The sequence below is a fragment of the Camelus dromedarius genome, chromosome 31 (assembly GCF_036321535.1).
Source record: "Camelus dromedarius isolate mCamDro1 chromosome 31, mCamDro1.pat, whole genome shotgun sequence".
NCBI lineage: Eukaryota > Metazoa > Chordata > Mammalia > Artiodactyla > Camelidae > Camelus > Camelus dromedarius.
The window spans coordinates 2,521,349-2,548,433 of record NC_087466.1 but is presented as its reverse complement, the minus strand read 5'-3'; the positions used below and the strand labels follow the sequence as shown (position 1 = coordinate 2,548,433).

The following is a 27,085-nucleotide window of genomic DNA, read 5'->3' as shown; positions in this document are numbered from 1 at the left end:
TCGTGCAAGATTGTTCTTTTCTTCGCTGATGTTTGATACTTCCTTTTTCATTCCGTTCTTACCATTTCTGGGATCTGTTTGTAGGTCTTCTATTCTATTTCTTGGTTTACCTGCACTGAGTCGAGTGAAGTAGCTTCACAATTTGTTTTAATATGTTAGGGCAAGTCCACCCTCATTCCTATTTTTGTTCCCAAGGCGGGAAACGGTGGCTGTTTTTGGCTATTCATTTTTCCAGGTGAAGTTAGAACTTTGTTAAGCCTCAGAACTGCCCTGCTAAGGTTGCATCAAACGTATATGTTAATTTGGAACACCAGTGGCATAGCCAGCCTTCCTGGGGGGACTTGGATCCAGTCTCAACTACACGGTAAACTTGAGACCCTCTCAGCCTCCTTTTGTCTGGTGCCCACAGTGCACCGAGAGGTCCATCAGGTGACCCCTAGCGCAGAGCCGCGGCCCCGGGCCGGCTCCAGCCCCTCTGAACAGCCTGGGTCCGGCCGGCCTGGGCGCGTCGCCTGACCCCGGGGGCCTGCGAGGGGCTGCGGCCACCGGAAGGGGCTGGCAGAACACGGAGCACAGTGACCTCTGCGCCCTCGGAGCAGGTAGGACCTGCAAGCTGCGTGAGGGCGCTGGGCTGGGCAGGGGGCTTCCTTCTCCGGATCCGCACGACCAGCCCCCCGATCCCGGGCCGGACCACGCCGTCTGCAGCCCCCGGCTGCGCGGTGACGCTGACCGCCTGCGGGGGGCACCGAGCGCTGCGGCGAAGGGGTCCGTGATGCGCGGTTGCGAGGGGTCAGGGTCAGGCCCAAGAGGGGTCGGCTCCGAGTGTGGGGGCTGGGCGAGAGCCAGTGGGGGCCAAAGTCCCCTTCCGCCGAGATGCGGTCAGAGTGCTCCCGGGCCGAGGTCGCGGCTCCACCCCCGCACCCGGAGTCGAGTGCCAGAGCGCCCAGGGTCGGGGTCCCGACTCCTCCCGCGCGCCCCTCCCCCACGGCGGTGTCGCGCGGCCACCCAGGCCCCGCCCCGGGCCCGCCCTGCTCAAACCCCGCCCGTGGCAGGCCCCGCCCCGCCGCTCGCCCATTCAGATGTGGGTCAGGGGTGAGCGGGCGGCGCCGACGTCACAAGCTTCCAAGATGGCGCCGGGCGGGCGGCTGTGAGCGGCGCTCGGGCGCGCGGGGCGGGGAGCCGAGCCGGGCCGGCGGCGGGCGGACGGGGCGGGCGCGGGCGGCGCGGGCGGCGCCGAAGACGAGGCCGCGGGAGGGCCGGCCGGCCGGCGGGCGAGCGCCGCCGCCGACGCACACGAGGTGAGGGGCGCGGGGCGCGGGGCGCGGGCGGCGGGCGCGCCCCCGGGAGAGGGGCGTGGGCGGGCGCGCGCTCGGCGACGTGGGGCTGCGCGCGTGGGAGGGGGCGGGACCCCCGGCCGCCAGCCGCCCGGCTTTGTGGTCTCGGGCCGGCGGGACGCGGGCTGCGGGGTCCGGGCACAAAGCCCCCGGCCGCGCGGGTTTGCGAAGCGGGGGCGGCGGGCGCCGGCTCTTTGTGCCTTTTCATTAGCGGTCTAATCCGAGCAGCGTCGGGGCGCGGCGCTGCCTGACAGGCGGGCTCCCATTATGCGGGCGGCCCCGCGCCCGCCGCCGCCCCTCTTACGGCGTTTTGCCATTTCCACAACTGCGGCCCCGCTGCGTCCGCGTCCCTTCCCCAGCCCCCTCCCCGCAGGAGGACGACTGCGCGCGGGCAGGGGCAGGGGCTGGGGCAGGCCTGGAGGGGCTGCTCCCGCAGGGCCAGGCCCTGCGGCTGGTGGGTTCGCTGCCCAGCCCCCAGACCTCTTCTGTAGGCAGCCGCTTGGCAGGAAGAGAGATGGGCTTGGGGGAGGGGGTCGGCTGGCAGGGGGAGGGGGGCTGAAGGGCCCCAGCTTGTCACTCTCTGTTTATCTACCAAGATGGTTCATAGTCACACAGGCTTAGCTGGGGGGCGGGGGGAGGCGGAGATGCCTCTCCCTGGGGGGCAGTGACTTCTCGAGAGGAGGGAACACGGCCAGATAATGCTCCCAGCGGCCCCACCCAGAACTGCGCGGGTCCTCCTGGGGAAGGGAGCCCGGTGCTGACCCGGATGGGCCGGAATGGTTTTTGAAGTTATTTATCCGTTTTCTTCTATCCGTTCCACCTCCAGTGTCCTTTCTAGCAGGAGTTGCCAAGCACATCTGGAAAGCTGGATTCCTGGCCCCCCCTACCCCAGCAGGAGGGGTGTAGCCCAGAGAGGCCACCCCTCTGACATATGTGGGGGGGGGAGGGGCAGAGCCTTGCCCGTAGGAATCCTGAGGCTTGTTGACTGATGTGAGGATTGCTCTGCCTCTTCGCGCTGGGGGGGGTGTGTGTGTGTGCTGGCAGGTAGTGGAGGGGACTCCAGGGCTCCTAGACTGAACTTGGGCCTGTTCTCCAGGGACCCTGGCTGGAGGGATGTAGCTGGGTCACCCAAACCCAAGACCTTTGTGGAGCAAGCATTTATTGCTTCCTGGCTCCTGGCCTTACTTCTTCCCCTCCGTTCCCATCTGCCAGCGTCTGGACTCCCTGGGTCTTTCAGCAGACATTTTCAGGAGCACAGGCCATGTGGCCAGTCTGTAGCCCTGGCTCAAGGAGCTGGCGGACGCTCAGCAGAACAGGGTTGCTGGAGTGGTCTGAAAAAAAGCAGATGGGCCGGCCTCCAGAGACAAAGCTGTGTGGTGAGATTGCTGGTTTAGCCAGCTCTTAGCACCAAGGGTCACGGTGGGGTGGTGGTGGATGCAAGACTGATACTTGGGGGCTGCGCTGAGTCCTTTGGCTGGAGAGTAGGTTGCCCTGCCTGTAAGTGAACCTTCTCGCCTGTGTGGTTGAGCTTATGAAAATCTCTAGGTCCTGTGGGCAGGCAGTAGCTTCACAAGGCTGGAAGGGGGCAGCCCACCTGCCTGCCTGCCTTGGGGTCAGAGCTCCCAGGTTGGTCAGCTTTCCTTTGCTCCTGGCTTCCTGCAGGCCCGTTTTGGGGAGTTGCCGAAGGCCTGTTGCCCAACTCTGGCCACTTGCCTGGAGTGCCGATGTGCGCCCAGGATTCCTCCCTGCAGTGTTTTCCTGCCAGTTGTTGGGACTTGCAGATTAGTCACTCAGTTTTTACAAGCAATTCCTGAAAAGAAAAATCTCCCTCTGGTTGCTGGCTCTGCGTAGAGGAAGAGGCAGCCCGAGGGAGCCAGGCCTTTAATTAAAGCAAAACCGAAATGATTGCTGTAGTTGCTGAAAAGAGAGGAGGAGGCGCTGGTGGGCGGAGGCGATGTGCCCTGTCCTGCAGCGAGGTGCCTGCCGGGGACAGGTAGACACCGTCCCGCCCTTTCTGCCTGGCCTTGGCCAGTGGCCCAGCCTTCTCCACAAGCTGCAGTCCTGGATTAATCCTCACGTAGTGTTTTCTTTCCATAGATCAGATTTCTCATTTTGTTAATAAGCACAGCCTCCGATCCACTTGAAGTCAGCTGTCGTGGACTTGGAGCAACAGGGTTTTGCATTATTGAGCTGACAGGCCTGCTGCCTTCCCGGAGTTCTGGTCTGGGGGTGGGGTTGGGGTGAGGGCAGCTAGCCCCTGGAGAAGGGCTGGCAGGGCAGTCCTGGAGAGTTGAAAAGTGGGGAAGGAATAAAGTTCAGTTTACCCAGGGGACCTGCTGCCCTGCCCTTTTGCTTGGCCTGTTGGCCTGGAGCAGTCAGCCCCACCCCACAGCTTGCCTGCCTGGCCCCCTGGGGCTGAGGGCCAGTGCCCACCCCCACCTGATCACTGGAGGGCGGGGCTCTGGATCCTGGCTGTGTCTGCAGAGAAGAAACCACAAACCTGGTTCCTCCGTGTCCTGGCCCTTGGAGCCTCCTTGGACTGTGGAGGGACTGCTGGAGTGGGGTGAGAGGGGCTGTACCCAGTCAGAAGGTCGAGCACGACACTGTTTACTCTCTGTGTGACCTTGGACAGTGATTGACTCTGAGACTTAGTGTCCCCATTTCTAAAGTGGGAACAGATCTGGAGTTTACATTCACGTATCGCTGCCTTCCAGAGCTCAGCCTAGGGCAGACAGACAAGCAAACAGATGATTGTGAGATGGGGTGATAGGACTGGCACCGTGCCACGTGGAGTGTGGAGGGCATGGGGTAGTGGCAGGCCCGGAGGGAGGGGCCGGCTCTGGGCTGCAGGATGCCTGCTGAGTCCAGGTCAGCGGCCAGAGCGGGGTTTAACCGGGAGGACACTGAGTTTTGTAAAGGCAGTGTCGGTGTGAGTATGGCTGGGGAGACGGGTAGGAGGGCAGCAGCAGGAGCCTGCGGACGCAGACACAGGAGCATCCACTGTGTGCCAGGCACCTGGGAGGCGACTTCACAAACTTTTAATTGACTCGACAAAAATGTGTTGAGAAGAAAAGCAGCGCCCAGCTCTCATGGCTAGACTCTGCCCTCTGGTGCTCATAGACTTGCCAAGCGGTCGCCCAGGAGTTAGGGGGATTGGTGAGTTTTCTGTCGGGTAGGTGAGACTTGGAGGTTAAGTCATGTCCTGGGGCTGCAAGTCCATGGCTGGTCGGGCTGGGGCTGGGGGGGGGACAACGCTTCTGACTCCGGAGCGTAAGAAGGCTCGTGTGGCTTGGAGTCTGGAGAGGGCTCCCTCAGGGTAGGGTAGGGGCCTCCCAGCCAGCCGGGCCAGTTTGACTCTGCCTGGCAGCCAGTTTGACTCTGCCTGGCAGCGCAGGGCTGCGCTTCCTGCTGGGAGGGGCCTTGCCCTGAGGGTTAGGGACCTGGGCTGGGGGAGGCTCTTAGAGGGATGGCAGGCCCGGGAGCCCAGTTTGAGCTGGGAGTGGCCAAGCCGGAAAAGCAGGTGGGGGCGGGGGGATGGTGAGTGGGCCCCCAGTGAGCTTGATAAGGAAAGGAAAGCCAGGAGCTGACTCCAAGCCCCACCGCAGTCCAGGAGGGAAGGGCTGGGGCCAGGGTGGCTCTGCTGAGGGAGCGCCACCTGGGAGGGTGTGGCTGGACTGAGTAGGGAGACTCTGAGAAACTGCCTGGCCCAGCCAGAAAGGGGCTCAGATCCCCTCCTCTGGCTGTCCCTTGAGTGGAGGGGTGGGGGAGTGTGGCCTTGGGGTTCGAGCAGGTCATCTGTCAAGGGCCTTGCTGCTGCTGCCTGTGCAGCACAGAGTGGGGCCTGTTTCCTGTTTGGGAAGCCACCTCCTCTGAGCACATGGGGGTGGGTGAGGAGGGAGGGCGTATGGAGAGGCAGGTGGCTGGGTCTCTGGTCTCCTGCGGTGCCCTGCCAGCTCTCCCCTTCCTGTCCATGAGAACTCCAAGGGCCCCTACGGAAGGGCAGGGTTGGGGCTTGGCTGGCGTTGGGGGTGCTTCTAGGTGGGGAGTTGGCCTCTTGAGGAGAGGGAGGGGCCGCTGGCTCTGGCAGGGGTGTGGCCACTGTGCACACTGTCCCCAGTGGTCAGGGCTGCTGCCATGGTCTCAGGCTTCTTTCCCAGCAGCGCCTGTGGGTGGGTGGGTGAGTGGGTGGGATTTCTCAGGTGAGTGGAGGAGGGGCTGTTCCAGTGCCTTGGGAACAGTACCCCCATAAGCACAGGTGGATGGAGGTGCTGCTCCCATTGCCATGCTGGGGTCTCAGCCCCTTGGCCTCTTCATCAGCTTGGTTATAGGCCTTTTGAAGGGTAGGACTACCCCAGGGCCTTTCCACTTCCCTCACCTGTGCTGCTTTGGGAGCCAGTCAGCTCTTGGTGAGTTCTTGTTCTCAGGATAAATGAGAAGGGAGAGAGAAAGGTTGATAGCTGGGAGACTGGGGCCTGGGGCTTCAGTGGCCTGCCTCACGTGGACACAGGGATCTTCTCCTGTGATGAGCACGGGCTACATGCTGACCTCCTAATGTGCTGTTCCCATGCTGCCTGGCGAAGGCTGTCTGATGGTGCCCTGGTTCTCAGCTCTGCACAGCTGGGTCACCTGCAGTGGAGGAGCCCAGACCCGCCCAGCCCATCTCTGGGATGGGCCCAGGCATCCATGGTTCCCAACGCTTTTGAAATGAGTCCATTGTGCAGGCGAGTTTGAGAATCATTGCTTTAACAGGAGCTAAATCTTCATTGATGGCAGAGTCAAGGAGGTGATGATTCCACGTAGACTGCAGGGGTGGTCCCAGACTGCTGCCCTACCGTGGCCCAGCCGCATTGGATTTACAGAGGAAGCCCGCCGATTCTCCATTCGCTACCAGGGTCTGGGAGAAGCTTCAGGTGCAGAGGGGGCTCCCCCTTTTCATGGTCCCCAGGGTCAGTGGGAGGGACCTCAGCCCTAAGGGGGCGTCTCCTAGGAGGTGCTGCCTTGACCCCAGGACACTTGGTCCTGCTTGGCCTTCAGAGACTGCCTGCCCTGCTCTCTTGGTTGAATTCTTGGGCCCTGGTTGGCCTCTGTGTGCTCTGGTGCAGTGACCTTGGAGTTTCTGGTGGCTCCCTAACAAACCCACTGTGGTCACAGCAGGGGACCCCTGAGACCTGGGTCCAGTCCCTTCTGTTTTCTTTGACTTCAAAGTGCCTCAAGGGAGAGAGAGATTGGTCCTGAGGCTAGTTTCCTGGGCTGTTATCTGGACAGATGTGCGAGGGGGCCATTCATGAGGGCCTAGGAGGCAGAGTGGGAGGGGGCGTGAGGGGCACAGGAGGCAGAGCTTCAGGCCAGGTCTGGGTAGCCCGGCCTCCTTTGTTGGGATGAAATAGCGAGTGGGCTGTTCTGAGGGCTGACAGGACCTGCCTGCCTGCTCTGGGCAGCTCACCGCTCCGGGAAAGTGGTGAGGTCTGAAACGGGCCTGGTTGCTGTCCTGGGTGGGAGGCGCTGCCCTTTAGAGGAGGGAGCAGCCTGGCCTGGGCAGGGGAGGAGCTGGGACTGAGATTGGTCTTGGCTGGGTGGTCAGGGGCTGTCAGGGTGTCCCCTGTGGGCTCGTTTTCAGCCCTGTGCACATCTTGGTAGATGGACCCGCGGGTTCTACCTCCAGTGAGTGGATTCCTGCCTCTTCACTTGGCCTCTCCTGGGACCTCATGCCCTCCCCTTTGGTAGAAGGGGGCTGAGGTTTTTCTCTGGTAGCTTGTAGCTTGGCCTAGAAACCAGGGGGAAGATGCTTCCCACGGAGTCGCTGATGGGATGCTGGGAACATGGTGGCAGAAGAGGGGGACAGACGCATGCAGCCCTGAGCGTTTTCTCAGTCCGCGCTGTACAGGCAGCTGGGAGAGGTTAGTACTCGGCCCGGAGTCAGGTGGTGGTGGAGAGGTTCTGGGAGCAGGACACGCACAGCGGAATACGGCTGTGGGCTCCTTCTGCTGAGCAGTGCTCGTGCTGGAGGGCAGCGAGGTTTTCGCTTCGAGTGGGGTTGCAGGCAGCTGCGTGGGACAGAGCCAGGGAGTCCAGTTCTGAAGTGGAGTGTGGTCCCTTGTCCTGGACGCAGGGTAAAGAGAACTCTTCAGGCCACCCTCCTCCGTCCAGCCCCAGCTCTTCCCTCTGCCCCGTGGAAACCTCCAGGAGAGCCGTGTGGGGGAGGGACGTAGTCCGAGAGCTCAGAAAGGGCCCCTGTCCTCTTGGGCGCCACATGATGTGGGCAAAGGAGAGGTGCTGGTGTGGCGGCATACATGGGGCCTCCCTCTGGGCATGTGGGGCTGTGTCTTGGTGGGCGGCCATGAGGGGAGGGCCCTGGGTAACCACCTCCCGCAGGTGCCTTTCCCCACTGCCAGGGGGCTAGGCTGCTGGCTGAGGTCGCCCCGGTGGCTGTGGTCGGTGAACCTGAGCCCCAGAGGGGTGCGGGCCAGGGGACAGCATAGTTTCCAAAGTTCCACATTCCATGCGTGTTGACGCTGATGAGGGCGCCAGGGCTGGCCTTGCGCCTTGGGCAGTCGGGGGTTTGACTGCGCGCCCCTGGCAGGTGGGCAGGTGGGTAGGCGGCTTGCTCACCTTCCTGTAGACCCCTCCCCACTTCCCCATCTCCCACTCTGCCCACCTCTGCCGGCTGAGCACCGAGGTCCTACAGCCGGCAGGGGCACCTTGGGCTCTGCAGTTAGCAGGCCTTGGAGGCCCCACAGGGTTTCTGCCCGCCCTGCCTCCAAGGGGACTAGCTGAGGCCATTTGAAGTGGCGATTCCTCTTATTTGTTTGATGTTCATTACTCGGGTTTGGCAGGGGGCCGCTTGCCTGAGATTTCTGCATTTGGTGAGCAACTGTGATTTTGTGGACCGAGAACTCTGGTGTCAGGCCAGTTCCTCCACGTGCCAGACCTTACCTCTCCACGCCTCATTTTCTGTGCCTGTAAAAGGGGTTGGTGTTTGAGATAATGGCTGTCAGCCCTTCTCAGGGTGGTTTGCAGACCCCTTGGGGTCCTCAGGACTCTTCAAAAAACTTGGAAGTTGCTGGCCTTTGTTCCTGGGTAGACCCTTACACCATCAGTGCCATGCTGTGGTGGGTGGCACTGCCCGAGGTGCCCATCACTGGAGAGGCATTCTCCAGCCTCGGCGCTGGGGCCAGGACCACTGGTTTTCGTCACGCATGTCCTGGGGGCTGGACAGATGATCGGGCGGTGACTCTCATCCTCAGAGGACACATCTTTGGCATTCTCTGTGCCGAGCTGGGGGCATGGGCGTGACGTCATCTCCAGGAAGAGCAAGCTGCTCTTTCTCGTGGAATGTTTGTTTCACCTGAATGAGAAGCTGACAGGCCGGTGGTTGCTCAGCCTCGGAGAATCTGTTAGACCTTTTCTCAGACCAACAAAGTGAGCCTGGCTGCCTGAAGGAAGACAGCTGACAGTGTTTGTTGGCAGTGATAGAGCCAGCAAACGGGGAAGGGGAACATTTTGGAAAGGTCTGGAAAGCTCCTTTTCTTCTCTGTGAGCCTGACTTAAAGACTTCTTCTGATACAGTCAGTGGGTTTTTGGATTTTTTAGTGTTGTACAATGAAGTCTGACAACATTTGGAAGATATGATTGCCTCAGTGAACCCGTATTTTCCGAATGACCAGTACTCGATGTTGCAAAATCCTGGGTGAGTGCAGGGCAGAGCGGTGGTTTTGTGTAACCAGGTATGGGTTAGTCACCGATACAACTTCAGATTCTACGTTGCAACCTTCAAGAAACTGCCACTTGTTGAGTTTAAGTGTAATATTAAGGCAGAACAGCTGTCTTTATCTGAAAAGGTTAAAACACTCCTTTCTTCTGTCTGTGTATGGTTGGATTTCTTTGTAGATTTCAGTCAAAACCTAACAGACTGAGTGCAGGGCCAGCTGAGAATCCAGTCACTTCTATTAAGCCAGACGTTAAAGACATTTGCAAAAATGTGAAGCAGTGCCACACTTCTCACTGACTTTTTTTTCTTTTGAAATAGTTTTTTCCCCCATGAAAATATCATTTATGTTAGCATAAAATGGGTTTATTATTGACATTTTAAGTCAAATATTTTTAAATGATCAGTTTTTTGTTTAACACAGTAAATAGAACAGTAACATACAAGTCACATAAGAGTCCTTTGGGGGTGTCCTTCCTAATTTTCAAGAACATGGACAGGAGTTTTGGAACCAGGGACAAGGGCCAGCCAGGCAGCTTCCACACCTGGACTCCTCATGGATTACTTCACCCTTCCCCCCACTGCCCTTCCCTGCCGTCACTTGCTCACCTTGTAGACGTGCACGAGGGCCTGCTGCATGGCTAGAGCGGCTGTGGGGCTGGTGGGACTCAGGGTTGCTGACCTGGGGAGCCCATTGGCAGGGGATGACCAGGAGGGGAGGTGTTGGAAGGAGGCAACTGGGTGGCCGGTGCTGACATGCGGGTGGGGGTGCAGGGCGGCTTCGCCGAGGAGGGGACCCTCGGGCGTGACTGGAGGTGGCCAGGCCCTCCGGGAAGCCCTCCCACCCCGCAGACCAGGCCAGGGTGTGGGCTTTATCCAGGTAGTGGGAGTCCATTGAAAGCTTTGAGCAGGGGAGTGACTCGATGAGATCGCTGTTTGAGAAAGATAACTGGGTTGATTGGACTCCGAATTGGAGGGGGCAGGGGCTGCAGGGGGGAGAAGTGTGCTAGACTTTGGTGTTTTGTCCAGAGTGGCTATAACACAGCCCTTCTCCTCCAGTCCTGGAGAGGGTTCCTGGGACTTCCTCCTGAGGGTGGGGCTCCCGCCCTCCCCGTACAGAGGTTCTGGCTTGTGTTGCGCTCGGTTTGGGCTGAGGGATGTTTTCTGGGCATGTCTTGTGGGACTGGCCCCCCTCAAGCCCTCATTCACACATTGTTGCCGGCCCTTTGGGCGGTCTCGTGAGCCAGGCGATGGGAGCGGGGCTCGGCCCCTCTTTGGATCTCGAAGGCCTGTGTGTCCCTCTCCCATCTCCCACCAGGCACACTGGCTCCTCCTAGATCTGAGACTGTGCCACATGTGAGTTACAGCGCACACCTGTAGGCGTAAATAGTGGGGGACACACCCAGGTAAGAAACAGCCCCCGTGCCTTGGGTGTTCCCCTGATGCTCTGCTGCTCCCAGGCTCCCTCCTGAGGTCACTGCTCACCTGTATCTCGGATTAAGTGTTCCCTAGCTTGTGCGGTGTCCTCGCGTTTGTCTGGGTCCTTGACAGTGGGTTTGTTCTCTGTACACGGAGCTGGGTGCTAATCGCTCTTTTGAGACTCACCTGAGTGCTGGGTGTCGCTGTGGTCTCTGTGCCTCTGTCCCCACTTGGAGTGTTCCAAGGTAGCCCTGTCCCACAGTCATCACAGGGCCCACCTGAGAGCATTTGGGGTGTTGGGTTTTGCTGCCACCTCAGAAGCCCAGTTTTCACCCCCAGCTCTGCTTCTCTGGGCAGAGAAGGGCCTGTTTATTTTTCTGTTCCTAAACCCTGTTCTTTAATGCCAAGTAGCCCTTCCAGCACCCTGGAGACTCCATCTTAGGAAACTGTGAGCACTTGTTCTTCAAGCCCTAGGGGCCCTTCTGCTCCCTTCTCTTTCAGAGTGCCAGGCCTCTCCTCTATCACACCCATCACGTCACCTGCTGGGCAGGTGAGACCTCTTCTCTGTAAGTGCAGGACCTGGGGGCGTTGGAGGCCCACGGCCACAGGTGGTAACGTTTTCATAGCAGTTTCCTAATTTTATCCTTAAAGATGCGTCTTAAAAAGCTCTGGTGGATGCCCAAGGTGTCTCTACATGGGTTTGTTGGTTTGTTTTCCCCCATTTTGGACTAAACCTGACCCTTGATCTCTGGCTTTAGCACCTTGAGCCCTTGGCTGGAGGCCCTGGGGTTGGGGGCTGGTCCTCCACACAGGGCAGGGGATCCCTTCCTGCTGCCTGGCAGCTTCCTTTGACTCCAGTCCCTCAGGGCCTCATCCGATTTCTTCCTGGCCTCCTGCCTCTAGTGCGCCCGTTGCTCCTGCTCGGGCCCCTGTTGGCAGCCCTGTGCCATCAATGTGCACTGTGTGCACATTGCCTGCCCAGCTTCCGGCTTCCTCTCCTCTCCTGGGCGTGCTCGTCAGGACCTGAGGAGCCCCTTCCCTCTTCTCTGGAAGTGTCAGCCTGGGCACTGGGATAATTAAAAATGTCATTGGGTTGTTGCTGCCTTTGGGTGGCAGCCACCACTTGCCCCTAATAAGAGAACTTAAGGTGGTCTCTGGGTTTCCTGTGGGCTCCCAGCTGGTCTGTCGAGTTCCCTCTTCTGCGGCAGACACTCCCCCCTGTCCTGTCAGCATCCGCTTCTTGTCCTGGGACGCTCGTGATTAGCCGGGGTTCAGGTCTGCTTGCTAATGAGGACCAGGACAGGCCCTGTCACCCCTCCCTGGAGGTGCCTCTGCCCTAAGAAGCAGTTGTGCGTGACAGCCCCACAGACTCTTCCCAAGTGGACATGCATCGAGCATCCAGCACAAGAAATCTAACTCCGGGAGCCCCTCGAGGGGCCTTGGGCCCCCACCTCACCCCCCAGCCCCTGCTTTCCACCTGGGCCGGAACCACCTGCCTTGTCCTGTTTGGGTCTGGCCACTCTGCTCAGCAGCCCGCTGGAACTTGTCCGTATGTGGAAGTGACCATGGACACTGCTGACAGGCAGCTCCTCCTGCCCCGAAGAGGCAGAGTCGCGAGGTTCAGCCCAGGCGCAGGGTGGAGCCCTGCACCAGCGGCCACTCTGCTCCGGGGAGTGGGCCCCAGGGTCTGCATGTTTTCAGTCTTGGTCTTGTTTAAAATCTGACCTTTCTTTTTCCTGCCCAGAAGATACTCTTTTTTTGTCCTTGATGAGCTAGTTAAAGCCATCCTTGCTGTCTGGCATCAGGTTTGGGGGTGTCTGTTTTTACAGCTCTCCCATAGCATGCGCCTCAGCCCTATTCTGCCGTGGGCAGGGCCACAGCTCTTTTAGCCTCGGGCTTCCTGCCACCCTGACAGCGATGTGGGTGGACGGGTCTTTTCTCGGGGGAGGGACCCATCTGCACTGAGGTGGTTCTTCCTGCTTTTCCGTTATGAAATGTCTTGAATGGAGTGGCGATGATGGAGTTTGGTAGCCCTTACTGGGCGTAAGAGACTGTCAGCTTCTGGGATTGGCTTTGAAGTTGTGATGTTGGCTTCTCAGTCCTGGAGCCGTGGGCTGGGCAGCTGCACCTCTGTGACTCCTGAGAGGTGACAGGGCAGGTAAGGGGTGGCTCCAGCCCAACTGGCTGCCCAGAATTTCCACCTGTTCGCCACTGTTGCTGCTTCTCCTCCCTCCCTCCAGTCCTCTGCCTGCTGCCTGAGGCCACCGATGCCCGTGGTGTTTATTAGTCACTCTCAGCTCATTTACTGGAGACATGTCTGTCCTTTTGGGGCCGACTCCTTCCTCTTGACCCACATCGGCTGAGCATCTGCCCTTGCAGAGTGGTGGGCTTTCCGGGTAGTAGAAAGCTGTACCTGCCCCAGCGCATGCCAGACTCCAGTGTACGTGCAGGGCCCTCGGGGTTAAAGAGGTCTGGAGTGAGACCAGAGTGTCTGCGTGTCTCTTGAAACCCCTGGGCCATGCCTGACAAGCAGCAGGACAAGTAGGACGTGGGGCGGGGGTGCAGGGCACCTGTCACCCCCTCGGAGAGTAGCTCCTGGGTGTCCCTTGCTCCTTCCTGAGAGGGAGTACGTGTTGCCCCTGCCCTGTTGGCCAACCTGCCCGCCATCCTCCACAGGCCCGCCTGCCTCCAGGCTCTGGCTCTTTCGCTGCCTTTTATCAGGAGCTTGGCCCCTCCCTGGGGGGGTATGGGTGCATAGAAATGAGTACAGTTTTCGTAATAATAGTAATCGTGGTCATTCCTCTTTGAACAGCACTTACCTGCTGCTTCCCGGTAGCACTTCTGGTTTCACCCGGCCCGCGCTCCTGGCCAGATGGGGCCAGGCTGGGGGCCTCCCAGCGGGCTCCCCCACACCCTCCTTCCAGCCAGCTGGCCAGTTGTGCCTGTGCCAGTGGGGGAAACCAGCTGCAGGTCCCCTGGGTCCCGCCTCCCTTGTTGACTCCCAGTGGGAGTGGCAGGTGGGTTGCAGGCCTGATCACAGGGACCAGCATGCAGGGCTCCTCTGGAAAAGCAGGCTTTGCCAGGCCTCCCTATGCCTCTAAGATGGGCGTGCGTGTGTGGGAAGGTGGGGCAGCGGGGATTTTAGGATGGACTTAGGGAGGTTGGGCTATGGTGGACGCCATCTCCCTCACTGCTCGAGTGAGCTGGTGGGGGCAGCAGGGCTGGCCTGAGGGGTAGGGAAGGAAGCCGGGCCTGGCCCCCATCCCCGTGTCACCAGCACGCTGATGGAGCCCGGGTGTTTATTTCGTGAAAGTCACGTCAAGAGGGCTGGGCTCCTGGCATCCGTGGAGCCTGTTGCTTTCCAGGAGGATGGTCTGGGAGGAGAGCCAGGAGCTGCTGGCCGGCGTCCAGGTCTGGGCAGGATTACACGGCTGGGCTTGCCCAGAGTCCCGCTCACCACCAGCCGTGCCTGGAGGGGCAGGCTGGAGAGGTCACAGGAGCAGCGGGCGCAGCCTGGGTCCCCCAAGCAGGCTGTGGGTCAGGGACCCCACTGTCTCCTCTAGCCAGAAGCTTCTGCTGCTGCCTGGTGGTGGTGAGGAGCTGGGCAGGCCTGACGTCCTCACGCAGAGCTGGGGAGAATGTAGCTGGGCAGGGTGGGGCCCTGCTGGGACGGACAGGCGGGCAGGAGTGGGAGGGGAGGTGAGGGTGGAGGCGCCTCTGCCCCTGGAGGAGGTGCTGGTGTCCATCCCCAGGGTAGGAAAGTTGGCTCTGGAGTCAGGCTTTGAGTCTTTGCTCTGCCACCTGTTTGTTCCTGTGACCTTGGGCAAGTTGCTTAACCCCCCAAACCTTGTGGTCTTATCTGATGTGGAGATAACACCACAGTCTTCCCCACAGGCAGGATGCCATCTCAGACTGGTGCAGGGCGAGGCCAGACCCTGGGGAGGGACGAACTTCCTAGGCTGGTGGCTGGGTTGGGGGCGGGGCCTGAGGCTCTTTTGGATTCTGGGCTGCTTGGACTTTCCAGGTCTCTGCCCTCCAGCCGCCCCCCTGCAGCCTGCAAGAGGCAGGGTGCGCACCTGTTGGGGCCATATCTGGAGCACCAGGTGGCCACAGTGTGGGTTGTCTGGGACCAAGACTGGGGGCCAGTGGCCAGCGTGTGTGTCTAGGGCCCTCTCCGGCAGGTGTGCATAAGCCCCTGGGGGCATGGAGGCTGCCTGGTGTCCTTGTGCCTCCCCCAGGCAGTGGAGCCCTGCGTGGGGGATGGGCAGCCCCAACTCTCAGCTGGAAGGTTGTGTGTCACTCTGTGACTTCTGGCTAGGTGTCCTGGAGCCGGGAGGTAGTTACGGAGAAAGAACAGCCAGCTGTTGGCAGCTTTGGGGTGGGCCCTGCGGGAGCTTCTCCCGGGATGGGACGCAGCATGACTCCAGGCTCCTGTGGAAGGTGTGTTCTGGGGAGTGAGGGGGCCACAGCAGGGGGGTGGCGGTAGAGTGTTCTTGGAGACAGAGACGTGGGCAAAGAGGCCTGCCCAGAGAGAGATTGGGCCCTTTTCCCCACCCTCACCCCTCTCTCTGGGACCCTTTGTCCTGGCTGGGTGCGGGCTGGTGGAAGTTTCCTGAAATTGGGAGGCGTGTGCAGGGGTGGGTGTCTGGGACAGCTCCTGTCAGACCAGGGTAGGTGTCGTTCTCCTGGGCTTCCTGCTTGATCAGGGTGCTTTCATCTGAAGACCTCCTCTCTCTGCCTTCTGCCCTTTGGAGCTGGCAAGGGGGCTCCCCACCAGCCCCTGAGGCCACGTGGAACCCCCCCAGGCAGGTGAACCACAGGGGTGCTGTCCCCGCCTCTGCTGTCCTCACGGGCCTCCTGGCTGGTGTGTGTTTGAGGGGTGGGTACAAGGAGGGTGGACGGGAAGGGCGTCCTTGGCCCAGGTGGTGCTGCCTGCAGGAGGAGCCAAGAGATCCCAGATAGCTACTCTGCCCTCAGGAGCCACCTCCCAGGTCTCCGGCCCTGGGTGGGCTGGAAGCCAGCAGTGGGGAGGGCCTTCCTGCTTTGTAGGGCAGTGTGGGACGTGGGGGAGTGGAGGCAGAGGCTCCCTGTTCCAGCCAAGGCAGGAGGTGCTCTGTCCTGGCTCTTGGAGCGTGGAACACACTGGAGGTGTGGGGCCGCGGCTGGGTGCGCCAGGTTTATGAGCATGGGTGTGTCTGTTCTTTCTGGCTTTTTGCTGGGGGGCTTTTTTCCCACTTGAGGGAAATATGACATGGTACCTGAACTCAAGTGGTCCCTTGACTGGTGAACATGTCCATGTCAGCCCAGAGTCCCACCGGGATGTAGAGCCACCCTCACCCCAGGATGTCCCCGGCCCCTCTCCCCGGCCAGCTGGCTTTGTTTCTCCCCCACATTGGCTCTGCCCATTTCAGAACCTGACCATGCGGTCTGTATCCTTGGCTAAGGTGTCCCTTCTTGGAGTGATGAATTTGAGGTTCATCCATGTTTGTTGTATCAGTTCTCTTTTTGTTTTTTTAGGATTTAAAGTAAAATGTACTTAAAAATTTTTGAATATTACAGAAATGAACTTACAGAGACCTCATTTAGCAATTGGGTGTGTGGCCCAAGGAATTTCTTTCCTCACAACAGCACTGCAGCAGAGGGGCGGTGGCCCTCCTGGGCATGGGGAGCAGAGGTGGGGCTTGGAGGGCAGCAAAGGAAATGGGGACTCAGCGGGGACCCGTCCCAGCTCACCGTGTGACAGCCCTTTGGATAGGTGAGTGCTGGCCATTGTGTAAATACGGACCCAGGGAGGTGGCCCAGATCTTTGTGTCCACAGGAGGGCAGAGCTGCTCCCCACCTCGTATTCAGCCCTGTGGGGACAGCTGCCCACTCTCCCGTGAAGGGCCAGATCCCGGCCTTCAAAGAGTGCCTGGCTGACTGCCCTGCTGCCCTGACCCTGGGCATCCTGGAGCCGCACTCTAGCGGGCAGCAGAGTTGCACTGGGCTTGGGATACTGGGGGCTGCTAGGTGTGTTGCCTGGGCCTCCTGTCAGGGGTTGCTGGGGGCCAGAGCCGGGCCAGAGAGCAGCCTCATTCCAGCCCATGGTGGGCCCTGCCAGGGCTGGGCATCAGCCCAGTACCCAGTGGGCACTGTGCTACCAGTCTGCTGGGCTAGCCCCCCAGCTGTGTTTTTAGTTAATCCCTCCCCAGCTGTGGTAGGCGCTTGCTGTGGTGATAAGGCGGAGGTCTCTGAGAGGGAAGGAGCAGGCCTCTGAAGGGGCCCTGGCCCTCACCTGCGATGAGGTTGCATCCTTGGGTACAGACCTGGTGGCAGCCCTGCCCACACTTGGCCAGGCCTGGGGCAGTTGGCGGGTCTGCGGCCGGAGGTGCTCTCCCAGCAGGCAGTGCTGTGCAATCCCCCACAATGGATGGTGCGGAGAGGCCTGCTGGGCCTTGTCCTGCTGAGCCTCCCCCCGGGGTGGGGGGTCGGGCTCAGGGGGAGACACCTGGTCAGTCACCCGGCTCTTCCCAGGCTGGACTGATCGGGCCGGTCTGCCTGATCTCTCTGACCGGGACCAGGAACTCCTAGGTACAGGTCTCGCACGTGCTGAGGCAGGGCCACTGGGCAGGTGGACGCTCTGCCAGTGGGGCTGGGGTTGTTCTGGGATTCAGTGCCGCATCCGGTGTGGCCTCCCATCCCCTCTTCCAGTCTGCTCTCACCAGTACTGGGGTGGTCTCTGTCCCTCATCCCAAGGCTGGGCTTGGCTCTGTCCTGCCTGCCGTCTCTGGCCTCTCTTGGTTGTGAGGGGCCGTGAAATGTGGACTCTCCCAGTGTGCTGGACCCACAAAGCTCGTTCTGCTGCCCTCTGGGCCCACTGTGCCCCCTCCCCCCGGCCACCCCTGTGAGAGGGAGCTGTGCGAGGGCCAGAGACAGCTGGCAGGCTGGAGCTGAGGCCTCCTGGCCACCCCGCACCCCGGGTCTGGTCACATTCCTGAGGGACCTGCTGAGCCTCCCTGGCCCTGCGGGCGGGGGAAGGGCGGGCAGGGATGGGCTCCAGGCTTCTGCAGGTCTCCTCCCCCACCCCTGGCTTCCTTCCAGTGGAGTCCAGGCCTGCCTGAGTGGGGGGCAAGTGGGGGGCCTGGAGCCCATGCCGCAGGACCCCTCCCGCAGGGCCCGAAGGCCTGGGGTGCATGGAGCCCACCCGCACCTGGCGGCAGCTGCCAGCAGCCTTGGCGGGCTGGTATTGAAAGGGCGAGCCTGCAAAAGCCATGTGGTCAGGCTGGGCAGGACAGGAGGGGGCTGGGCCCTCTGGGCAGGGAGGGGGCCTGAGCAGCCGGGAGGGAAGGGAAGGAGGCAGGAGAGTCAGAAGCGGTTGAGACTGGTTCTTATAAATAGCCCGCTGCACCAGTGCCTCCAATTTTGACCTTTTGTTATGTAAATGTAGCCAGCCTGGGAAGGGCTGCCCAGGCCTCCTGCCACCACGCCTGCTGCCAGGAATTGAGTGCCTGCCACTAGCTCCCCCAGATCTAAGTGACCCTTGGAGTATCCTAAGTTTTTTTGGGGGGGTGTACCCTGCTCCTCAGGCCTGTGTTCTCCTGCCATCACCCTACCTGTGGGCGCTGGCCACTGTCTCCTGCCCAGCTGTCCCCGGCGTTCCAACCGGGTAGACCCCTAGACCTTCCTGGGGATGACGGCTTCCAGGCCCCCTAGGCACCCTCTCCCTCGCCGCCCCTCCTGCCTTCTGCCCCCCGACTGCTGCCTGTCTGTGTAACCGTGTCCATCTTCTCCCCTCCAGGTGACCAGGCATTGATGCACCCCCAGGGAGGCCACGCACTCAAGGAGGCCACCCCCGCTGGCTGCTGCTCACATGGTTTCTGGGCCCCTGGCACTCCGGTAGGCCCTGGTGGGGAGCTGGCAGGGTGGGGAGGTGTGGGGGAGACGGCGGAGGGATGGCGGCTGCCCTTTCTTCTGGGGACTCTCTGGGCCGCCCGCTGCTCTGGGCTTGCGTCCTGGCTTGCAGTCCTTTGTGTACGGGCAGTGCTGGGCAGCCTGGAGGGGGCCGGGACTTGGGGAGGAGGGGCTGCTGTGGGCTCACAGGCTCCCAGATGATGGGACCTCCTGCCCTCTGCCTGTCCCAGTGCCAGGATGGGAGCACCAGCCATCCTGGGTGCTGGCCAAGCTGACACTGCAGTTCCCTGGGGCTGGGTATTCCTGCCTTTGTCCCTGCCTGGCTAGGGGGAAGGGAGTGGCGGAGGGCTGGTTCCCCTGGGACCTGGGCTCCAGCTTCTGAGCCCCCGCTGAGCAACTTCACACGGCAGCTGGCACTTGCTGCCTCCTGATGCCAGGCCCTGAGTGCTGGCCCACATGGCTTCACAGTGTGCTCGAAGCCTTCCTTGTGGTGCCCGTGCTTGTGAGAGTTTGCCTCTGTCTCTGCAAACAAGGCTAGGGGCAGCCTTTGTGTCACAGGAAGGTGTGTGGGGGGCGCAGCTCCTCCAGGCTCTGCCCCAGAGAGTTGGGACCTCAGGTTGGGGAGGCTCCGAGCTGTCATTTCCTTTCAGAGCTTGGGTCCTGAGTGGAAGGACATGAGGTTGCTTATTGGCTTCACAGCATTGCCTGTGGGAGGGCACCTGCTCCCAGAGACCCCCGTGCCCACTGCCACACAGCCACCCACAGGGTTCCCGTGGAGGCCGGGGGCCTCTGCGTGTTTATTACTCAGTGACATCAGTTAGCATCTTTGCCAGTCAGGCAAGTTTCCCAGGCTCAGACAGCACTGCCCTCAGGAAGGCCCTGGGCCCAGCAGTGCTAGAGTTTGGCTAGGAAAGTGCTCAGTGCCTGGGGAGTCGAGGCCTCGTGGGATGGGGGCACGGGTGGGGGCGGGCTGCAGAGTCACGAGGTAGCACCTTGGGCTGTGAAGCTAAGTTCAAATCCCCGTTTGCCTGGCACCAAGGACGTTCATTGTCCCCTGCTTGCATTCTCATGTCCTGTAGAAGGGTGATGCTGCCCCCCTTGTGGGCGTCGTGGGTGGTGTGATTTCCCTGCTCAGGCGCTTGGCCCCAGGAGGTGGCCAGGGCCAGGTTGGCGCAGAGGGTCCCCATCTAATGCATGTGTGCCTGTTCCTGCCCACAGGTGGTGCGTGTGGGCGGGGCGTGGGGACATGGGGCCCGACATGGAGCTGCCCAGCCACTCAAAGCAGCTCCTGCTGCAGCTAAACCAGCAGAGGACGAAGGGCTTCCTGTGTGACGTCATCATCATGGTGGAGAACTCCATCTTCCGGGCCCACAAGAATGTCCTGGCTGCTAGCAGCATCTACTTCAAGTCCCTGGTGCTGCACGACAACCTCATCAACCTGGACACGGACATGGTCAGCTCCACGGTATTCCAGCAGATCCTGGATTTCATCTACACGGGCAAGCTGCTGCCCAGCGACCAGCCGGCCGAGCCCAACTTCAGCACGCTCCTCACCGCCGCCAGCTACCTCCAGCTGCCTGAGTTGGCGGCCCTGTGCCGGCGCAAACTCAAGAGGGCCGGCAAACCCTTTGGCTCAGGGCGGGGTGGGGCCGGCCTGGGGCGACCCCCTCGCAGCCAGCGGCTGTCTGCGGCCTCCGTCATCCAGGCCCGGTACCCAGGGCTCGTGGATGGGCGTAAGGGGGCCCACACCCCTCAGGAGCTCCCCCAGGCCAAAGGCTCAGATGATGAGCTCTTCTTGAGTGGCTGCAACCAGGAGAGTGTGCACGGCCTGGGCCGGCCAGTCTGTCCGGCCACCGGGGAGGCCGGCCTGGGTGGCTGCAGCACCAATGGGAGCAGTGGGGGCTGCGAGCAGGAGCTGGGCCTGGACTTGTCCAAAAAGAGCCCTCCCCTGCCCCCCGCCACCCCCGGGCCCCCCCTCACCCCAGATGACCCATCTCAGCTGAGCGACAGTCAGCACGGCTCGCCCCTCTCAGCCTCTGCTCCTCCCGCCGCCAACAGTGCCTCTTATGCCGAGCCGGGGGGCGCCCCCAATGAGCCCATGGATCTGGAGGGGGCTGAGGACAACCACCTAAGCCTGCTGGAGGGGCCCGGCGGGCAGCCCCGCAAGAGCCTCCGGCACTCGGCCCGCAAGAAGGAGTGGGGCAAGAAGGAGCCCCTGGCGGCCTCCCCTTTTGAGCGGCGGGAGGCGGGGCCCAAGGGTCCCTGCCCTGGGGAGGAGGCTGAAGGGCCAGGGGACAGGGTCCCCAACGGCATCCTGGCGGGCGTGGCGGCGGGCAGCGGGCCCTATGGGGAGCCCCCATACCCCTGCAAGGAGGAGGAGGAGAATGGCAAGGACGGGAGCGAGGACAGTGGGCAGAGCGGCAGCGAGGGGGGCGGCGGCCGTGCGGGCGCGCACTACGTGTTTCGGCAGGAGGGCTACGAGACGGTGTCCTACGGGGACAACCTGTACGTGTGCATCCCTTGCGCCAAGGGCTTCCCCAGCTCCGAGCAGCTCAACGCCCACGTGGAGACGCACACGGAGGAGGAGCTCTTCATCAAGGAGGAGGGCGCATACGAGACGGGTAGCGCAGGCGCTGAGGAGGAGGCCGAGGACCTGTCGGCACCCAGTGCGGCCTATGCAGCCGAGCCCCGGCCCTTCAAGTGCTCTGTCTGCGAGAAGACCTACAAGGACCCGGCCACACTGCGGCAGCACGAGAAGACGCATTGGCTGACGCGGCCCTTTCCCTGCAACATCTGTGGCAAGATGTTCACACAGCGCGGCACCATGACGCGCCACATGCGCAGCCACCTGGGTCTGAAACCCTTTGCCTGCGACGAGTGCGGCATGCGCTTCACCCGCCAGTACCGCCTGACCGAGCACATGCGCGTGCACTCGGGCGAGAAGCCCTATGAGTGCCAGCTCTGCGGAGGCAAGTTCACACAGCAGCGCAACCTCATCAGCCACCTGCGCATGCACACCTCCCCCTCCTAGAAGCCAAAGACCCGCCTCGGGAGCCTGGAAGGAAGGAGCGGAGGCCGGGCCAGCGGGAGGCCCGGGCCCCGGGGCCGGCCAGCGCCCCACACCCAGAGCTTTAATCCACAGTCTGTACCAAGGGAAGAGAGGAGGGCAGCCAGTGCCCCAGCCCCGAGCCTGTGGCCACTGTGCCGTGCACTTCCCATCCCGCCCGGCCCAGCATTCCGCTCGGCTCCCTGTGGGGGCTGCCACGGGGCCTGCAGTAGTGGGCCACGGGGGTCTCCTGGGGACCCAGCCCCATTCTTGCAGGCTGGGTCGGAGCAGCGGGAGTGGGGGCCTCCCTCTGGGCTGCGGAAAGCAGGGCGGCTGCAGCCCAGGGCATGTGTGTGTGGCCACCCTGGTTCTGCAGGAAGCGGTGCTGGAAGGAGGGGACAGAGCCCTCCTTCCTCAAGCCAGGGGTCACCGCTCGCTGGCACCGGGACAGTCAGGGCCCCCACCGCCTACCTCTCCACAACTAAAGAGCCCTCTGGGCCCGTGTGGCTGTTATTCCTACTGATCTGTTCCTTTTTTCTTTCTGAATTTTGTTTTTTAAACCAAAACCAACAAGAGTTTATTTTTCCCCCGGCCCCTCGGGGCTGAGCCTGGGTCTGTGGACTGAATGTACTGGGCGGCCGCCCTGCCCGCCCTGCACGGCTGTGGCCGGGCGCCCACCCTCCAGGCCCCAGAAGCCCTTCTTGGCCAAAGGCTTCCCTGGGCCCCGAGCCCTGCCTCGGCCGCCTCAGGAGAGAGAGTGCTTTTCCCATAGTTTCCGAGAAATATTCTTTGTTTAGAGGTACTTGTTTTTTATTAAGAGAAAACCCCGTGGAACGTTTATGTGAATGTTTGAACTGGAAGGCCGGGGTTGCTGGGGGGCGGGGGGGCTGGACTTGGTGCCCAGGCGTCGGTACGCGTTTCCATTTCTCCGTGTGTGTGGTGTGCGCGGTGCGTGTGTTGCGTTTCCTTCCTTCCTTCCCCATCAAGGTGGAGAGACTTCTGACCTTTTGCTACCTCTTGAATTGGAGAGAACAGGACGCTGGTGACGGCCGCTGTGGCCGTGACACGTGTGTTTTCCTCCTGTCTGTGCGCACGCAGGGGAAGACGTGGTTGAACGAGTGGGCTCGGGCAGCCCTCCTGGGACCCCGCCTACAGGTCTGTCTCAGAAGCGGTGCCCGCGTCTCCGGGCACATGCAGCTAGCCGTCCACCCTGAGGGTGTGCTGAGTGTGCTGCTGAGAGTCAGGGAGCTCACCCATGCCTGATTGGCCCGAGTTGGAGGTGTGAGTGCTGCAGCCCCCTGGAGCCCCCCGCGCAGGGGCCAGGAGATGGTAGCCGCGTGGTGGGGAACCAGTCCCTTGCAGCTCCCTGCCAGGCCAGGGTGGGGCGAAGTGAGCCCCCCCCATCCTGTCCCCTGGGCCTGCGAGAGTGTGACCTCAGGAGAGCAGTGGCTCCTGCCCCTGCCTGGCCACTGCGGAAGGGCTGACCAGAGGGGTGTGTCCCGACACCCCGAGGATTGGAGGGGACCTGCCCTGCTTTGGCACCTCTGAGCAGTCCTGGCCCATGGTTTCTCTGGTGCGAGGTTGGCCCCACCCTCGCCCCTCACTTTGGGCTCCCTGCCAGCCTGAGACACCCCCCTGGGCCTGGAGCCCGCTCACAAGGCCAGACCAAGGTCGTGGGGTCGCTCGCCAGCTGGAACCACGGGGCTGGGCCAGCGCCTTTGTCTTCTTCGTTTTGCTTCGTACTTTTCTTTCTTTTCTTTTACTTTAAGTTCAGACCAAAAAATTCCGGAGTCACCCCTTCCCCTCCTCCACCCCTCCAGAGACCCTCCAGCTGAAACAGAGCCTGAGTTCAGGGACCCGAGTGGTGGGTGTGCCAGTGAGGGCGTGCGGGCCGCTCCTCTTCCAGCAAGTCAGGCCCCCTCCAGCCCCTCTGCTCTCCCGACCCCCCCCACTCCATCAGCACTTAAGCCACACGACAAAAGTCTGTAGCGGGAGCTGCACACACGCCGCAGGGCGTGGCTTCCAGCGAAGCAGGTGGTTCATGGCAGAGCTTCAGGGACTGGGCGCAGAGGCCCTCACTCGACCTTCGTGCGACATAGTATTGTACCCACCTGAGTATTGTATCGAGCCTTTTCTGTATTTTAACAAGAAAGCAAAACACTAGTTTCCTATTTAAGACTTTAAGGGTTTGTGGGGCGGGCGGGGTTAACACAACACTTGGTTTGGTTTTCTCTTTCCTTGATTTCACGTGGATGCGTGCGTGTGTGCGAGCGTGCGTGGAGATGTGTTAGAGCCCCACCAGGAAATTAGGCCGTTGGAGGCCCAGGGCGGCTTACAGTTCTCTGCTTTAGTCACTTAATTCCTGAATGTTTCGGAGAAACAGGAAACAGAGAAAATAGCAGATGTCATGTAGGAAAGAGGATAAACAAAAACAAAAAAAGGAAAAAAAAAAAAAAAGCTCATACCCAAATTCACAAAACGTATTTTTTAAACCAAAGCACATTTTGAATGCGTATGGAACCTCAGTGGGCTCAGAAAAAAAGATACTAATATATTTATCTCATTGTTTACATAAACTTGGACAGTTTCAGACCTCAGCAGCTGTAAGGCCAGTCCCAGTGAAACCCCACCTACTGCTGGAGGCCCTTCCGAGTCATCCCTGGATCAGCTCGTGGGCAGAGGGGCCCCCACGTTCGCCTGAGCCCTCCTCCCCAGCCCGGGCCTCTCCCAGCCCAGCTGGCACCAAAGAGCTTGGGTCTGTGCTGACCACCCCCCAGGCCTCCTGGCCAGACCGTGGTGGTCCTGGCCGGCTGGCTTGGTGAGGGTGGCTGTCAGCTCTGGCCCTAGGACCCAAGTCTGGGCTTGGGCCCTGGGATGGAGGTGCACCGCTGTCCTGCTCCTCTGCCCGAGACCCTCGGGTGGGTTGTGAGGGTCCCTCTCAAGCCAAAAAGCCAGGACCTTTGCACAGCTCCGTTGACTCCAGCGGGTCCCCACCCCCCGGGGACCCTCACCTCCACCCTGGCAACGGGAGGGGCTCACTGGGCCGGTCCTTACCAACACAGACGGTGCAAACACTCTGAACAGTGTTGTTTTTGTATCAATATGTTTGTGCAGTGATGAATGTATTTATTTCTCAGACTTGGGGAGAGCGGGCGGCAGGCCGGGCTCCGCCACCGCACGCTCCCGCCAGACCCAGCCCGTCACAGGGGCTCCTCCAGGATTGCAAAAAAGGTAGAGGAAAAGACGAACCTCTAAGCAAATACGAATCTCAGAGACTCGCAGCATAGCCATACTCCTCAGCCTGTGAAACGAACAATCTGGACCCAGACGGACTTTCAGAACCTCACGCAGCCGTGCGTTACCGTCCGTCGCCACTCGGGGGCGCTGGGCCGTCCCTTCCGCGCCGCCCCCGCCCCCACCGTCAGTATTCACTGGATTCGCCGCGTGCAGGAGTGCGATCTGGGCCGGGCCGGCTGGGCAGGCAGACCCCAGCCGCCCCCCTCCCCCCGAGGCCGTCCTGAGTTGGGGTGAGGCCTGGGCAGCCAGGAGAGCAGGGCTGAGGGCAGGGCGGCTGCATCCGTCCAGTCCCCTTGGCTTGGGGGACGAAAGCAGAGGCGCCCCGTCTTAGAGCAGACCAGGGATCTCAGCCCTGCCGTGCCCGCTGCAGGGACCAAGGCCCTGTCCAACCCCAGGGTCACGTGGGCGTTACTAAACCTGTGAATCCGATCCCAGGAGGGGGTGGGGTGGAGCGGGGCCTGACCAGAGCCTCAGTCTGACATTCCAAAATCAGGGGTGTGCGTGTGCGCTGCCCAGGACCCCCTACCTAGGGCCCCCAGATTGTCACCCCACTTTAACTTTCTACCGGGAACCCCTCCCCCTACCTCACCTTGCTATTTATTGCTGTAATTTATTGACCTCAAAAATGCTGCATAACAGACCTCACTCGGGGCAGAGAGGATCTCCAGGGCTCCCCCCCTCCACTTGGCGGGGCCCCGTGGGGCCAGGTGCTGAGGGGAGCCTCTCTGTCCCCCACCCATCACTTGCTTTCCCCTCCCCCATTGGGGGACCCCAGGCTGGGCATTGGCCCACTCACAAATACCTCGAGGGGGAGGGGAGGGATGGGGTTATAGCTGTTTTGTTTAATCAGAACTGGAAGAGGGATCATGTCCTATAAGCCCTTCCCAGAAAGGAGGAGGGAACCGTGATCGCACTCCTGCACCGGCCACCGCCGCTGTCAGTCATAACATTGAGTTCACTTCCCGCGAGAGTTTGGATAAATTCAGGTCAGAGCTGCAGGTATGCAGCCCTCAAGTGTCATGGTAAAGCAGCCACCAATCTCTCCATTCAGAAGCGTGCAGTCTTAATGTACAGTGATGAGAAACTGTTATTTTATGATCTTTTCATTAAAAGCTTGATTGAAGACTTTCGCGTGGGGCTTCTGTTCTCTGACTGTTCTCGACAAATGACAAACTGCTTTCCTTGGTCTGTCAACTTCCAGGACCTAGGAGGGTGGGAGCCGGGGTGGGCATCTGTCCGCCATGGGCCTGAGGGTGGGTTTCAGAGGGGCCAGGCCCTCACTTGGTGGCGTGTGCACATCCTGAGCAGGGCACTGGGGTCGGTGTCTTCCTGGGCAGTGTTGGCCCAAGCTGGCCAAGAAAGTTTGGGAAGCAGCATGTGTGTAGACGGGGTGTGGACCTGGTGGCCTAGATGAAGACCCCAGAGTCCGGCTGGGACAGGGGAGGGCTCTTTCCTGTCCATTGCTCCTTCCTGCTGCTTGGCCTTGGGGTTGCTGGGGGGTGTTGAGGAAGAGGGAATCATCTTAGTCTGAAGGGATGGGGACAGTAGAGTGGAGGACTGTCCCTCCTGGCCACCAGGGTGGAAATCGCAGGCTGAGTGAAGACCCTGGAGGAGGAGCAGGGGTGGGGCTGGGAGGGTGGTGGCCATCTTAGATCTCCGACTCCATAGACTGTGGGTGTCTGAGTGGCTGCAGGGCCAAGGGATGTGGCCATCACTTCTCTAAATCTTGGTAAGTTCTGTTCAATGTTTTAAGTTCTTTTTATTTTTTATTTTTTTGCTTTTACCAGAACACTACCTAAATGCAGTTTAAATAATCAAATGTTTCTTTAAAGGCTTAAAACAAAAAATAGTTTCTTGTACTTCCAAGTCCAGCCCCACATTATGCAGGTAACCCCAGAGTCTGGACTTAGGATAGGTGAAAATTTTACTTTGTTTATGCCCTCTTCCTCTTCCCTATGCCACGAATAGTAATCAGATGTGTAGTGTAACCTGGGGGTTGGCAAACTTTCTGAGAAGTAGCCAGATTGTAAATGTTTGGCTTGGTGGGCCGTACTATCTGGTGACTCACCTCTGTGGTCACAGAGCCTAAGCAGCAGTGTGAGCAGACGGGCGTGGCCGTGTTCCATCCAATTTCGTTTACAAGAAGTGGTGCGGTGTGGTCGGCCAACACAGCTTAGTTATCTCAGACAATTTGTTCACCACTCCTGAGGTTCCTCCAGGTTTAATAATGATCCTTTTTTTCAGTTGCTCAGTTTGATTTGAGTCTGTCTTTCCTCGCTCTCTGACTGAAATGCCTCCCAGCACAGTTTTTCACAGAGCTTATCTGTCCTGTCATTTTTTCTCTGGCATATCTATTCCAGAGCCTGCTGTTCTGCACAGGTTGGGCTGGAGTCC

General features: G+C 60.6%; 1 protein-coding gene across 2 annotated transcripts; it reads left to right on the top strand.

Annotated features, from left to right (window-relative positions):
• The first annotated feature begins 1,215 nt into the window (after positions 1-1,215).
• On the top strand, positions 1,216-25,814 carry HIC2 (HIC ZBTB transcriptional repressor 2). 2 transcript variants are annotated; one of them, XM_064481003.1, is made up of 3 exons: positions 1,216-1,298; positions 18,236-18,333; positions 19,567-25,814. In XM_064481003.1, the coding sequence occupies exons 2-3, from the start codon at positions 18,308-18,310 to the stop codon at positions 21,377-21,379; spliced, it is 1,839 nt and encodes a 612-aa protein (XP_064337073.1). In that variant the 5' UTR covers positions 1,216-1,298; positions 18,236-18,307; the 3' UTR covers positions 21,380-25,814. The 2 variants fall into 2 exon arrangements, with proteins under 2 accessions (XP_064337073.1, XP_064337074.1); XM_064481004.1 differs by lacking the exon at positions 1,216-1,298 and adding an exon at positions 15,990-16,213.
• The last annotated feature ends 1,271 nt before the right edge of the window (positions 25,815-27,085 follow it).

What these genes read in the sequence shown, in the direction of transcription:
- HIC2 (XM_064481003.1), top strand. Translation starts at nt 18,308, where the DNA reads ATGGTTTCTGGGCCCCTGGCACTCCG. An exon ending in TCTGGGCCCCTGGCACTCCG is followed by an intron (nt 18,334 to 19,566) that starts GTAGGCCCTGGT and finishes TCCTGCCCACAG; the next exon opens with GTGGTGCGTGTGGGCGGGGC.